The following is a 14,287-nucleotide window of genomic DNA, read 5'->3' as shown; positions in this document are numbered from 1 at the left end:
GGGACACTGAAAACAAGGGCTGAACAGAGGGAAATCTTGCTTGTTGGTGTCAGAATGTACTGGTGTAAATGCAGCAGCACCCAGAGCAGGGCACACAGGGACTCATCCAGCTGGGTTTGGGATGTCTCCAGAGAAGGAGCCTCCACAGCCCCTCTGGGCAGCCCCTGCCAGTGCTCCCTCACCTCAACAGGGAACAAATTCCTCCTGGTGTGTCTCTGGAACCTCTTCTGTTGCAGCTTTAGACTCCCAAAGAGTCTAAAGTCAGCCTGGTAACTGACAGCAGGGCGGGGGTTCTGGTGCAGGGCAATTGCAGGTGCATGTGCTGAGCATCTGCCCATGCTGTATTTTTTCCTCTCTGTTGCCCAAATGTTTGAAAAGTGGTCAGCATACAGGGAGCAATAACAACTAGGTAAGAGCAAGCAGCTGAAAACTGCTGGGCTTGGCCATTCTTGCAGTATTTCTTTGTTTCCTTCAGCTCTGCTGCTGCAGAGGGTGCAGGTTTGAATGAGTGACTGCACTGGAGCCCAGGGATGGGACAGATCAGAGCCTGTGGTGGAGGTGTGATGAGGGGTGTGTGGTTCTGCACCAGGGACATTCTGGGGGGGTACTTACTGGGATTTGCCTGAACTAATGTGGCTGTGGAATCTGCCTTTTATACAAAGAGAAAGAAGAAGGATGGCCAATGACAGGACAAGGGGCAACGGGCACAAGCTGCAACAGAAGAGGTTCCAGAGACACACCAGGAGGAATTTGTTCCCTGTTGAGGTGAGGGAGCACTGGCAGGGGCTGCCCAGAGGGGCTGTGGAGGCTCCTTCTCTGGAGACATCCCAACCCCAGCTGGATGAGTCCCTGTGTGCCCTGCTCTGGGTGGTGCTGCCCTGGCAGGGGGGTTGCACTGGATGAGCTTTGCAGCTCCCTTCAGATTCTGTGATTCTGTGTGACCATAAAAGGGTTGTTGACCTGAGCTGGGGATGCTTGGTTTGCCCAGCAGTGGAACAGGCAGGTGTCTCAAAGAGGCTGTGGTCATTTAGGAGGATACTCAGGGCTGATGCTGTAAATGTTTCATATGCTTGGACTGGGGGATTTGTCTCTTTGGGGCTTTTTTTTTCCTTCAGAACTATGTGAAATTCTTCCAACTTCTCACTCTAAATTAAAACAGTTTAAAGTTGATAGAAATCCCACATGAGCCATGTCTAATGAAAACCTGAGTGAGACTTTTCCTGGAGACTAATCCTGCCTTGCCATGAGGGTGAAAGGGGATGGGAAGTGTGTAGCTGTGCACAACTCATGCTTTAGCCAAAGCACACTGGAAATCAAATCTCCAGCATCTTGGATGCAAATCTCCAGCATCTTGTGCACTTAGTTCAGAACCTGCTGTCATCAAGATTTGGATAAATGGGACACATGAAGCTGTATTTGATTGAGTATTCAGTCTGTACTTGGTGGAAAACCTGCTCTTAGTTTGAGGAGGATAAACTATTGCATTGAAGTCAGATAGAATATTATAGATATATAGAATATAGACAGATAGACAGACAGACAGATAGATAGATAGACAGACAGATAGACAGACAGACAGATAGATAGATAGACAGACAGATAGACAGACAGACAGATAGATAGACAGACAGACAGACAGACAGATAGATAGATAGATAGACAGACAGATAGACAGACAGACAGATAGATAGACAGACAGATAGATAGATAGATAGATAGACAGACAGACAGACAGACAGATAGATAGACAGACAGACAGATAGATAGATAGACAGATAGACAGACAGATAGATAGACAGACAGATAGACAGACAGACAGACAGATAGATAGACAGACAGACAGATAGATAGATAGACAGATAGACAGATAGATAGACAGATAGATAGACAGACAGATAGATAGACAGACAGATAGATAGATAGATAGACAGACAGACAGATAGATAGATAGATAGACAGACAGATAGACAGACAGATAGATAGATAGATAGACAGACAGATAGATAGACAGACAGATAGATAGATAGATAGATAGACAGACAGATAGACAGACAGACAGATAGATAGATAGATAGATAGACAGACAGATAGACAGACAGATAGATAGATAGATAGACAGACAGATAGATAGATAGACAGACAGATAGATAGATAGATAGATAGACAGACAGATAGATAGATAGATAGACAGACAGACAGATAGATAGACAGATAGATAGACAGATAGAGTCATTGCTCCAAGGCCAAACACAGCCTTTGTGATACTCTAGCAGAGACTTCAGAGGGGTCTGCAGTATGACAGAGTGAAATAAATCCAGCCCATTGGGCAGATCACTTCTTCAGGTGATTCAAGCCCCCTTGCTGAGGCTGAGGCCAGGCTGCCTTGTGTGCCACCATTCCCTTTGCACACACACACACACACACACACACACAGCCCCTCACAGCCTCTTTACTCCCCCCCACACACACAGAGAGCCCCTCACAGCCTCTTTACTCCCACACTGTTTGGTAGTGATGGGAGCTGTTTATCTGGTGACTGACACAACTGGCATGGGGAGTATTGTGACAACAGCACAGGGAAGGATTTGACAAGCTCCAAGACACCCTATCTGTGGAACAGATCTCTCTCATTTTCATGGGGCAGGATTTTATTTATTTTGAAGCTTAAAATACTTTCCTGGAGGGCAGGTGGAGTGTTCTTCCTCTTGCATGGCAACTATGCTCAAATTCCAAGCTCCCCCTGTCCAATTACTCTCACCTTTGACATTTCAGGGCTGGGAATCCTCTCTTAATGACTGGCAGCTCGTTTCCTTCTTACCCTTATACTTTAAAGAAGCATTTCCAGTCCCTCTTTGCTCCCTCCAACCCACTTTTCTTTATTTTTGGAAGCCTTTGATGGCTCCAGTCCCATCTTCCCTGCAGCCTTTAGCTTCCACTGGCCTGGCCTCTCTGCAGGCTTTTAGGGCTGAGCTCTAATCTAATCTAGGGAATGTGGCACTGAGACTCTACCTCTCTCCAGCCCTTCCCCAGCTGCTGCTCAGCTCCATCTAGGGCAGTGCACTGAGCAGTTGTGATCCACCCCCTGCAGCGTCTGCCTGCGCCAGAAATATAAAGGGACAGCACGGAGCCACTGTCAATCTGACACGTTGTGTTAGAGCCACAGGGCTTTGATCAGTTTGGGTGGGTTGTTTTGAAGTGACCCCAGTTCCCCTGCAGCACACATGTGTGCACAGGAGCCTCTGTGCTGGGGGCCAGGGATGGAAATGTCTCTTTCCCATCAGCTAGAGGAGCTGGGGCACAGGCGCTGGGAGGTGCCAGGGGAGCAGTGAGACTCATGTAGGGAGTTGAGGTGCTGGAGAGGATCCAGAGGCTGGGCTACCAAGCTGGGAAAGGGTTTGGAGCATGTCTCAGCTGAGGAAGGGCTGAGGGATCTGAGGCTGTTGAGAAAAGGAGGCTCAGGGGAGACCTTCTCACTCTCTACAACTACCTGAAGGGCAGCTGGAGCCAGGTGGGGATGGGTCTGTTCTCCCTGGTAACAAGCAACAGAACAAGAGGAAACAGCCTCAAGTTGCCCCAGGGGAGGTTGAGGCTGGATGTGAGGAGGAATCTCTTTGGTGCCAGGGCTGTCAGGCATTGGAAGGGGCTGCCCAGGGAGGGGCTGGAGTCACCATCCCTGGAGGGGTTTCAGAGCTGGGTGGGTGCTGCACTGAGGGCAATGGGCTGGTGGGTGATGGGCTGGGACAGGAGCACTCCATGAGCTGAAAGGGCTCTTCCAGCTGAAGCCATTCAATGATTCTGTGACCTCCCAATGGCACTTGGGTCATGTAAAATCATTGCACTTGCCAACCAGTGTTTTTATGGAGGATTCCCCCTGCCCTGCCCCTCTCCCCACTGACTCAGTGTTTCCTTTATTGAATAGATAGAACAGCAGATGCACAGGACATGCACACACACGTCAGGTCTCGTGCAGGGATGATGGGAATCAGCCCCTTGCCTCTCCCCATTTGCTCCCCCATGGCAAGGGCTGAGCAGAGCCCTGGGGCCTCTCCCCAGAGCCATCCCATGCAAAGTCTCCTCTCTCAGGGAATCCTCCTCAGCAGCTGCACCTCGTGTGTGGGGAAACCTCCAACGGTGTGAGCACAGCCCTGCACTGCAGCCACAGCACCAGCCATTGGGCACAACCCCAAGCTGTGGTTTGCTGCCCAGGCACATTCTCCATCCCGTGGCAGATGTTGTCCCTCAACATCTGGCAGCCTGTCCCCCTCTGTTTTAAAAGGTCTGGCTTCACTGCATCAGGACACTGAGGCCAGGAGGACTGAACAGAGCCAGGTGGAGTAATGGGGAGAAGCAGACCTCGAAGACAGCAAACCTGCAGCGAGATGTGAAGAGCTGTCTGCATGGGAATGCTGCCAGCAGAACGCTGGCAAGGCAGGGCTGAGCTGACAGCCTCTTCTGGGAGAAGCTCTCTGGCTTTGCTGGGGTATTGGGTATTAAGGACTGACCCTACAGCCATCCAGAAGAGTTTCTCCACTGACTTTAGAAGCATCTCTGAACATCTCTGTTGACTTCCCCATCTTAAACAGGTCTCACACACACACAGAGTCTTCCCTTGACCTGTCTCCCAGGCAAGTCAACCACTGTTTGTCTAATTACAGCAGGAGTTACTTTCCTGAAGTTAAAGTTACTGTTATCCTTTCTTGATCACAGCAGGGCAGTGGGAGAGACCTGGCTGCAAAAGTCCTTGCCAGGAAAAGGAGGCTTTTATTACATCCCTGGGCTGGAGGAGGGTTTTTGGATAGATGGGAGAGTGAAATGAGACACTGGTGGTGTGAGTCATGGCTCAGACGTGCTCTCTATTCCAAGGGGACAGCTGGTGGCACTAACAAAACGTCTCCCTAGAGACATTGTCTGGCAGCAATCTCCCTCCTGCTTTTTCCAGCTGTAACTACCGTTACGTGATAAATAAATAAAGCCTCTGACAGTGATGTGCAGAGGCAGCTTTCCTCCCCTCAGCCCCTCTCAGCTCTCACCTGCCCCTCTCCTCCCACTGCAGGACCACAGTGCCAAGGTTGAAATGAAGAAGGGGCTGGGAATAGTGGTGTGGGCACTCCAGCATCCCCTGGGGTTGACATGGCAGTGCCTGACTGGGAGTTACTGGCAGCTCCAAGCAGCACAACTCCCTTCCTACTGGGATTCTGCTGCTGTCTTACTGAGAGCAGTTGAGGGGGAAGGTCAGCCCCACTCATGCTGCAGGTGCTCAAAGCCACAGGGGTTTATGCACTGCACCAGGGGTGGTGAGGAGAGCTGCTGAACCCTGGTCAGCTCTGTTTACATGCACCCAGCAGCAAATCCTCTCCAGTGTTTGACTCTGTGTTTTCACAGAGCTCCAGACACCAGCAAATCAATTACATTTCCTTAGTGGTGAAGGGAAAGTGTTTTCTGGAGCAGCTGGTGAATTATTGAATGAGAGAGACAAGGCTTAGGAAAAGAGGCTGGACTGAAAGGCAGAAAGATTTTGTTTAGACAGAGATCTTGTACATCCAGCAGCCAGAGGATGTGCCCTTTGGGCTAAGATCAGGTGTAACAACCAGTTTAGTATCAAATAGGTCTTTCTGGAAAGACTGGCTGAAGTTTGAAGAGAGGGATCAGCATTAGACACTGATCTGAGAGGTGGCTCTGCTCTCTAAATGCCACGACCCTGTGAAAGCTGCCACAGATGCATGGCCTTTGTCTGAGTCACTGCTTGAGCCATGTCAAACTGCAACAGCTCCTGTCGTGGGTCCTGAGCGTTCCTGCTGCTGGGTGGGACCTGATACCCATTCCATAAGCTAATTTCATGGGGGCTGGACAAGCACCTTGCAAGCCTGCCAAGGTGATCCAGCCTGCCTGCTGCCTGGCTGATGGAAACACCCCCCAGTGATCCTCTGGATCCCCTGGGACAAAGAGCCCTGAGCTCTCACAAACCTCAGGAGAAATCCCCTTCCTCACTCAGAGGCCAGTTTCACTGCTGTTAGCAAAGCAGCTCCCTCCCTGTGCTTTAGATTTCTGGCATCCCTTTGGTTTGGGTATTTTTCCTCTTCCCCTTTGTCTGTCCCAAGCACAGGGATGGATCCAGGGAAGGGCAACGTGCTTCTTCCAGCTCTGGTGTAACTGTGAGCACAAGCCCTTGGCTCCACAGCAGCACAGGCTGCCTTAGCTCTGCAGTGCAAGGTACAACTGAGCAACGCTCCAGAGAATGACTTAGAAATGTCATCAAAGTCATTTTTATGCAAGGGGGTTTAGTGAGTCTGTTCAAATAGCAAAGATACTAAATGATGCTTTAAATATTAATACAGGAGGGTGCTTTGCTGAATTGAACTGTGCCAATTGATTTCAAGTTATGATGTCTGTTGCACTTAAGGACATTTAGGTGGTTTTTTGCTGCCTGCAAGCAGATGCAAGTAGCAAAGAGAAGCTGGTAGTGGATGTAGGATCCACTTGCAGGTAAGTGGAAGGAAAAGAAGTGAACTGCAGACAAGAACATGGTCACACTGCTCAGGAAAATGGGGGGAGCAAACAAAAGGGGGTTCAAAAGATCTGTTACTCTTAACTCCAGATTTTATGTTACCTGCCAAAAAATAGTGAGGAGGAAGGGAGAGAGGGCTAAGTTCTAGAAGCTGATCAAACATGCATCCATAGATTGAACTTGGAAGTGTTATTAACACATTGCAGGTTTGTACCAGATCTAGAATCACTGACTTAATGTGGTTTAGAGAAGACTCTTCCCTTTCCCAGAGCAGAGATCCCTGTCCAGATCTGCCTTCTGGCCTCAGCGCATGGCTCTGCTCCTCACTCTTCCTCAGGGCTCTGCCACATGAACTGGGGAAGGACAGGCAGAAGCATCTTCAGGAGCCCTTAGGCATTAACTCCACTGAATTGCATCAGCAGCCCAGATATTATCTTCTTATGAGGAAGAAACAGTTTGTCTTCCTATCCTTTGGCATGTGGCTTTCTGGAAGACAAAGCATCACTGTAAATAAGCTCAGTGGTAACAGAGGAAGCCCTGAAATATATAACACTCCTTTCTTTCATTTTGTTCTTTTGCAAGTGGCTTATGATCTTTGTGGTGCAGTGCTCATGCTTTATAGTCCTGCTCCTGCCTGCAGCCACATCTACTCACTGGCCTGTTCTTAGGCAGCTTTTTTCACTCAGCACTACACTGGCAGCAGTTCTGGGGAAAGGTGTCCTGGAGCTAGAAATAATGGATGGGATCAAAATGACAGAACAAGATCTATGACATGCTACAGATTTCAGCTGCTCTCAGCTACTGGTATTTGTTTCTCTTGGCCCCAGCTTTCAGTGATGCTGAGCACTCAGCTCTGCCACTGATGTGAGCTGGACCCAGGAACAATCAGCATCTCTAAAACCAGGCTTGGTGTGACTTAGGAAGGATCCCCAGCCCAAGGAATTGGTTTCCCTACCTTTCAGCTGTGGGTGAAGTATAGTGGAGGAGTCTGTCGTGGGGCTGCATCCCCCATGAGCCTGTCTCCACTGTGCAGGAGCTGAAGGAACCTTTGGGACCCCCCTCAGCCCATTTGCTCCCAACATGCCCCTAGGAATGAGCCTGGGGCTGATCCCCTTCCCTTGGGAGCCAGAGCACAAGCCAGACAGGATCCCTTTGAGCTTTACAAACCTGATGCCAAACCACTAAAACAGCAACAACATGCATTGATTTATTCTCCAAACAAAGTGGCCTGGCTTTATTAAAAGCAAATACAATTTCTTTTACCTCCCCAGCTGAGCCCCCCACCCCCAGCCTTTACAAGTGTTACCCACACACCTTCATCTACAGTCAGCTGCCAGACAGAAGATTCACTTACCACTTCTCTTCACATGCATTGCTTCTATCAGTTACAAAATACAACAGCAGATACTCTCTGTAGACAGCAACAGGCAATGTCCAGGTCTGTCAGAGGCAATGGCCAGGACAAGGGATGGGCAAGGGCTGGGCCATGCACCTCTTGTGTCTGATTCTGTCATGGATTGGTCCTGTTCCTCTGGAACTACTTCTATTTTAACCTTTCCTGATTAGTAAGATTGAGGAAGGGAAAGACTCTGGGATGAGATACCTGTGCTGCAGGGGGCTTTTTGCCCAGCCTCCAAGGGCTTTGTACAAAAGCTCTTTTGTTTCTTGCACTTAACCCCCACCCCCCAACATTTAAAGTATCTTTTGCAAAGGCACTGATGTTTTTTTTCTGGTGAGTGAAGAGGTGGAAGAGGGAAATTTCCTCTTGGGAGAAGCATTTGCATTCTAATCATTGCTGCTTTATCTTGGAGCATGCCACTCAAGAAGTGTGATACTCCACAAATAGAGGTGGAAGTGCCCAGGCTCCTTTCACTAGCAGGACAAGACAGATTGCTGCTTGCTCAGTAGCTGGCAGATACCAAGTTAATGGGACAAAGCACAAACCAGGTGATACATAAAAATGAAGCAACAGCAAGAAGAAAGAGGAAAAACATCAAGTAAGTTCTTCAACATCAGTGTGCATGAGTGAATGCATGGCACCACTGTGTGGTGCCAAAAGGTGGGATTTACCACATGTGGGAACGAGTTCTGCTCTCTGGGAGCAGTTTGGAGGGATGTCCAGCATTGCTGCTCTGAATTACACTGCTCTCATGAGATCCTAATTTAGCTAATGGAGTTGAACCTGATAGCATGAAGCTCACCATACAGCTGTAGCCCCCAGCCCTCAGCAGTGCTGGAGAAAGCAGTTGCCAAGTGAAGGGTGTGTGGTTGCTTTACAGGAGCCCACAGGCACACGGTGCAAACTGTCCCTGGGTGCAGCCAGGGTGAAGGTGGGAGGACGAGGCACGTTCTGAGCCCATCCCGGAGCGATTCGTTGCATCATATCAGCATTGTTGAGTTTCACAGCAAGCCTTTGTCTCTGTCCTGCCCTTTTATTCACTCTTGCCTGGTTTTTGCTCGGGGTTGTCCTTCCAGATGCGGATGGTGAGGCAGGTTGCCATGGCCAGCCAGCCCAGGTATGGCACCAGCAGCAGCGCCGCCACCTTGTTGATGCTGTACCAGGAGCACACGGTGCCTATGGCCAGGCCATCCAAGCACAGGATGTCAATCAGTGCCTGGAGCAGAGATAAGACAATCATAGAATCATACAGGCTGGAAAAAACCTTTAAGCTCATGGAGCCCACCCTTTGTCCCAGTGCCCTCAGTGCAATGGAACACACAGCAGTCTGCCCCAGTGTGACTGTAACCATCCTGCTACAGGAGGTGAGATGGAACAGGAATGGGGAGGATTAGCATTGGAAAATCACCTAAAATGATCCTAAAGCCCAGGGCCTTGGCTCAACTCTGTTCAATGAGATCTGGATGTATCACACCAAGAACCAAGACTAATGGTAGCAGCGTGCCCAGGTGGGAAAGAAAGCCAAGGGCATCCTGGCTTGGATCAGAAAGAGCGTGGCCAGCTGGACCAGGGCAGGGATTGTCCCCTGTGCTGGGCCCTGGGGAGGCTGCAGCTCCAGGGCTGTGTCAGTGCTGGGCCCCTCACTCACTGCCACAGGGACACTGAGGGGCTGCAGCGTGGCCAGAGCCGGGCACAGAGCTGGGGAAGGGGCTGGAGCACAAGGGGCTGGGGAGGGGCTGAGGGAATGGGGGTGTTGAGCCTGGAGAAGAGGAGGCTGAGGGCAGCCAGCAGCACTCTCTGACACTCCCTGCCAGGAGGCTGCAGGGAGCTGGGGGTCGGGCTCTGCTCCCCAGCAATGAATGACAGGACAAGAGGCAATGGGCTGCAGTTGGCCCAGGGGAGGTTGAGGCTGGAGCTGAGGCAGAACTGTTTCCCTGAGAGGGGTGTGAGCCCCTGTGCCAGGCTGCCCAGGGAGCTGGGGGAGTGCCCAGCCCTGGAGGGATCCCAGAGCCCTGGAGCTGAGGTGCTGAGGCTGTGGGTCAGTGCTGGGCTGGGCAGGGTGAGGGCAGGGCTGGGACTGCAGCAGCTTCAGCATCCCTGAAATGATTCTGTGTCTATGGTAATTTTTTGTGTTCATTATTGAGTTCTGCAGATTAACACCCTGTTTATGACCTTCAGGGCCTCTTGCTGCTGATAATGCCCATGCAGACAGATCAGAAATGCACTTGTGTCAGTACTGATGGCTGTCACTCGATGAACTCTCTAAATGTACCTTTCAGAGCACAGAAAGACAACACTTAGATGAAAACACAAATCCCACTCTGTGCCTCTGTCACCTCTGGGCCTTGGCACCTGAGATAAGTGCATTTGGAACACAGCACAAGTCCAGCTCTGCTCTGCCTGTACCTCGTGCACATCTTCCTAACAGGCTCTGCAGTGCACAGGGCATTGTACTTGCTTGATAAGCCTCTCAGAACCAGCATGTCCCCTGGGATGCTAACCTCCCTCCTTGTCAGCACAGGGTGTGACTCTCAGAAGGACTTATCTCCAACCCCAGATCCTTAACTAAGAGATGCAGCAGCTGGGCTATTGACTGCCCCATCTCCCACCCTGCTCTGCTTGGGCTGCCTATCAGCATGGCAAGAGCAGGGGAAGGGGAGGGGTGGAAGGGACTGATACCATTGTCTAGAACCAAGTGCAGTGTGAACTATATCTGAGCAGATGCTCTTCTCACAGCTCTCTTTACAATGGCAGAATGCCAGTCAGAACTCCTCCAAACAACCCCCAAACCCCTGTGCAGGGACACCAGCTCACAGGCCTCCAGCAGATGATACTTTACCATCTTCAGGTTATGTGCACCGAAGAAGAAGGGAGGCCAAGCCCAGTTCAAGGCCAGCTGAGCCCCGTAGAGGCCAAGGGGGATGATGGCTTTGCTGCTGCAGCCCCCCAGGTCGTTCCAGATGAGGTAGGAGGCATAGCTGTGAAGAGGAAAAGACATTAGTGTTTTGCAGGGAGGGAAACCCTGGTACAGAGAAAGCTTTTCCATGGGAGACTGTCTCACAATGGGGATTTGCAGGACAAGTGTTTGCATGGCAGCTGCATCCACGTCCTTGGCTGCTCCCAAACCCATCTCCTGCCCCACACCTTCATGGCTCCTACAGCTTCCCCAGGCAGTGGCTGGTTCTAGTAGCTGTTTACAGAGCTGAGCATGGGCTGTGTCCCTGGCCAAAAGCATTGCCCACAGTGTGAATCTGAGGAGCTCAGCCCTGAATTTGGCTCAGGCTGTACTTTGTCTGCTGGGAACAAGAGTACCTGACGTGCCCTGCTGATGCAGGTCAGAGGGGCAGCCCAGAAGCAAATGAAAGGGTCTGAAATGGCAGCTCCTCTGTGTGTCAGAACCAGCAGGACAGGAGAGGGAGCAGCATGCAGGACTTACCCCATGCCAGTGTACAGGACAGTCCAAGCAACAGGGAATATCCTGCGGGATGGACACCAGGAAGGTTTTTTCAGCTTCTCATACCAAACTGGAGTTTCTTTGCGACTGATGAACCAGCCAAGGAAACCTCCAACGTGAGGCAGGACAGTAAAACCAAGGGTGTAAGCCCACATCCTTCCTTTGCCTGCTGTAAGTTCAAAACAAGAATTGATTAGCACTTCAAAGGGATGTTCTTTCCTACTTTGATCCTCCAAGCTTTCTCTCTAATTGCCTGTATTCTCCTTCAGTCTCTAAGGCAGAAGGTGTTTAACATTGTACTCAGCTCAGCTGCTGCCTCTCCTCTGCCCAGCTCCCAGGCTTTAAAAGAGAGGTAATTATTTCTATCATGGTTACACTTTTCCCCTTGATCTATCCAGCAAAGTGGCTCCCCCCTGCTATTTCATGGCTTCTCACAATATTTGTGTGGCAGGGTTCAGCTGAGGTGGAGATATTCTTAGGAGGCAAGACTGCAGTTACTTTTATCATTCCTCCTCCCAATGCCTCTGTCAGACACCACACAAACTTCCCTGTGAGTCTGCAGAGGCTGAGCAGGAAAACCCAAACAGTTCATGCCCAGAAAACCCCATCCATTCTGACTTCATCTAATCTTTACAGGTTTGTGTTTTAAAGGAGATCTATAAGCAGACAACATCCCTGCAGCAAGTTCTGAGTGAACCTTGTTCCCTGCACCCCAGCAGGCTGAGGTACATTCTCACCTCTGGAGTGAGATAAGCTGAGGCAACAAGAGTCATTTCTTAATTTGCTGCCAATCTTCCTCTTGCATAGAAGGAACATTTACTTTAATAATTGCTTTATGCTCCCACACAAGATAGATAAGGATAACATCCAGCATTTCATTCTCTGTCCTGTCTCTTCTCCTTCTCTACGGGGCTCTGAACCTGCCAGCCTTCTGTCCTCTTGCCTTTGGTCTCTATAGTCACCTGCTCTTGTGATGCACTAAGGAATTAAACCCAAATTAGCATAGGTGGGGGATAACACAGAGGATTCCCCAGGAGCACAGCAGTTCTGAGCTATCAGCAGAAGTGCCAAACACACCTGAGCAAAGGCACTGGGGAAAGGTTGAGTTGAGCAATGCAAGAGGAGAGAAAATTCCCTGGCACAGGGAGATGTCCCTGGCACTCTGAGCACTGGTCAGAGGGAGCAGGAGGAGCAGACTGATCTGCACAGGCATCTCTGTTTGGGATCTTAATTAACAATTAAGGCTTTGCTGTATCCTATGCTAATTGTTATTGTTATCATCATGCTACAGAGCATTCATCTTCAGCAATGCAGCCAGCAGTACGAGCCAATTTACACATCAATAAGCAACAAATACCCCAGACACCATCTCTAACTAACAATTCCTTTACCAGACAATTTATGGCACTATTAAAGTGTCTGTGGAACCAGAAAATCAACTGAAACACCCAGAAAGAAAGAACAGCTGTTAGTCCTGCGTTTAGAGTGCAAAACAGCTCTCTGCTCCTTCCACAGTGCTTCAGAAAAGGAAGGAAAGGAGATTTCTACCCTCAACTCTTTTGTAGTGACCAGGTTAAGCTGAGAGACAGCAGAAGTGAGGGTTGAGAGTAACACAGCACGGTTACAAAAGCCTGTTCTGTCTCTCAGCTGCTCTAACTCAGCGGGGTAGGAGCTGCAACACACCTTACCTGCCTTCCTCTCCCTGGCCCTGAGAAAGGGTTGCACATCCAAAGGCAGCTTCTGTCCAGTGCTGCTGCTGCTAGACAAGGGAGAAATTGTCAGCTGAGTTTTAGCTAAATAGCAGGAAAAGGAGGGGGTGTGTGCCTGAGCTGGGTGTATCAGATCACACCCGAGCCCGCGTCCCGCCGCAGCCGTTCCAGGGGCTTTGCTGGAGCCACTGGAGGGAGGGCAAGTCCTGCTGCAGGGTCCAAACACCACCAAGGTGGGATATCTGAGGCTCTTCATAGCATCACAGCATGCTGGGGGTTGGGAGGGATCTGCAGAGCTCATCCAGTGCAACCCCCTGCCCAAGCAGCTCCCACCTAGATCAGGTCACACAGGAACGTGTCCAGGTGGGTTTTGAAGAGCTCCAAGGAAGGAGCCTCCACACCCTCCCTGGGCAGCCTGGGCCAGGGCTCCCTCACTCCAACACTGACACAGTTTGTCCTTATGTTTCAATTGACCTGTTTGTGTTGCAGCTTCACCCCATCACCCCTTGTCCTGATGGATACCATTGAAAAAAGGGATGTCCCAACCTCCTGACTTGCCTCCAACATCCCAACCTCTCACCTTGGTTTGAGGACAAGCATCTTGGCTGTAGGTCAGAGCTGGGATGGAGAAGCAGCCTTTTCTCAGGCTGGGAGTGCAGTGGGCATGTGAAAGCAGAAATTCACAGACTGGCAGAATCTTAAGGGTTGGATGGACCTTGAAAGTGTGTCACATAAAACAAAGGTAGTAGCTGTGAAAGGACATGAGCATAAGGGCTCAGGTCCATAACAAGGGCTTCTGTGTGTGTTACAGGGATGAAAACTCTGCTGGTCTACTCCAGCTACTCCATTCAAGGGGCTGGAGATTCTTTCTTATGAGGAAAGGCTGCAGGACCTGGGGCTGTTCAGCCTGGAGAAGGCTGAGGGGGCACCTCATCAACACTCACAAGGACCTAAAGGCTGGGTGTCAGGAGGATGGGGTGATGCTTGTTTCTGCAGTGCCCAGTGCCAGAACAAGAGCTGATGGGCATCAGCTGGAACACAAACAGTTCCCCTGGCACAGGAGGAGCAAGTCCTTTGGTGCTGAGGTGAGGGAGCCCTGGCCCAGGCTGCCCAGGGAGGGTGTGGAGGCTCCTGCTCAGGAGGTTTCCAATCCCCCCTGGACACGTTCCTGTGCCCCCTGAGCCAGGGGAACCTGCTTGAGCAGGGGCTGGGGCTGGATG

At 50.5% G+C, this 14,287-nt stretch overlaps 1 protein-coding gene across 2 annotated transcripts; it reads right to left on the bottom strand.

The window, feature by feature from the left end:
• Positions 1-7,707: 7,707 nt before the first annotated feature.
• On the bottom strand, positions 7,708-13,152 carry TSPO2 (translocator protein 2). Of its 2 annotated transcripts, none has more exons than XM_062013502.1 (4): positions 13,042-13,152; positions 11,341-11,527; positions 10,744-10,882; positions 7,708-9,120 (listed from the first exon to the last, which is right to left on the bottom strand). In XM_062013502.1, exons 2-4 carry the CDS (start codon positions 11,511-11,513, stop codon positions 8,938-8,940), a joined length of 495 nt encoding a protein of 164 aa, XP_061869486.1. In that variant the 5' UTR covers positions 11,514-11,527; positions 13,042-13,152; the 3' UTR covers positions 7,708-8,937. The 2 variants fall into 2 exon arrangements, with proteins under 2 accessions (XP_061869486.1, XP_010207043.2); XM_010208741.2 differs by having other exon boundaries at positions 13,047-13,152.
• Positions 13,153-14,287: the final 1,135 nt, after the last annotated feature.

Source organism: Colius striatus, chromosome 22 (genome assembly GCF_028858725.1).
Source record: "Colius striatus isolate bColStr4 chromosome 22, bColStr4.1.hap1, whole genome shotgun sequence".
NCBI classification, from domain to species: Eukaryota; Metazoa; Chordata; class Aves; order Coliiformes; family Coliidae; genus Colius; species Colius striatus.
This window is presented reverse-complemented; position numbering and strand designations above follow the sequence as displayed.

Coding starts and splice junctions, on each gene's coding strand:
- TSPO2 (XM_062013502.1), bottom strand. CDS start 11,513: ATGTGGGCTTACACCCTTGGTTTTACTGTCCTGCCTCACGTTGGAGGT. Junction 10,883..11,340: donor GTCCTGTACACTGGCATGGG/GTAAGTCCTGCA, acceptor TCCTCTTCACAG/CTATGCCTCCTACCTCATCT. Junction 9,121..10,743: donor GTGCACATAACCTGAAGATG/GTAAAGTATCAT, acceptor TCTCTGCTCCAG/GCACTGATTGACATCCTGTG.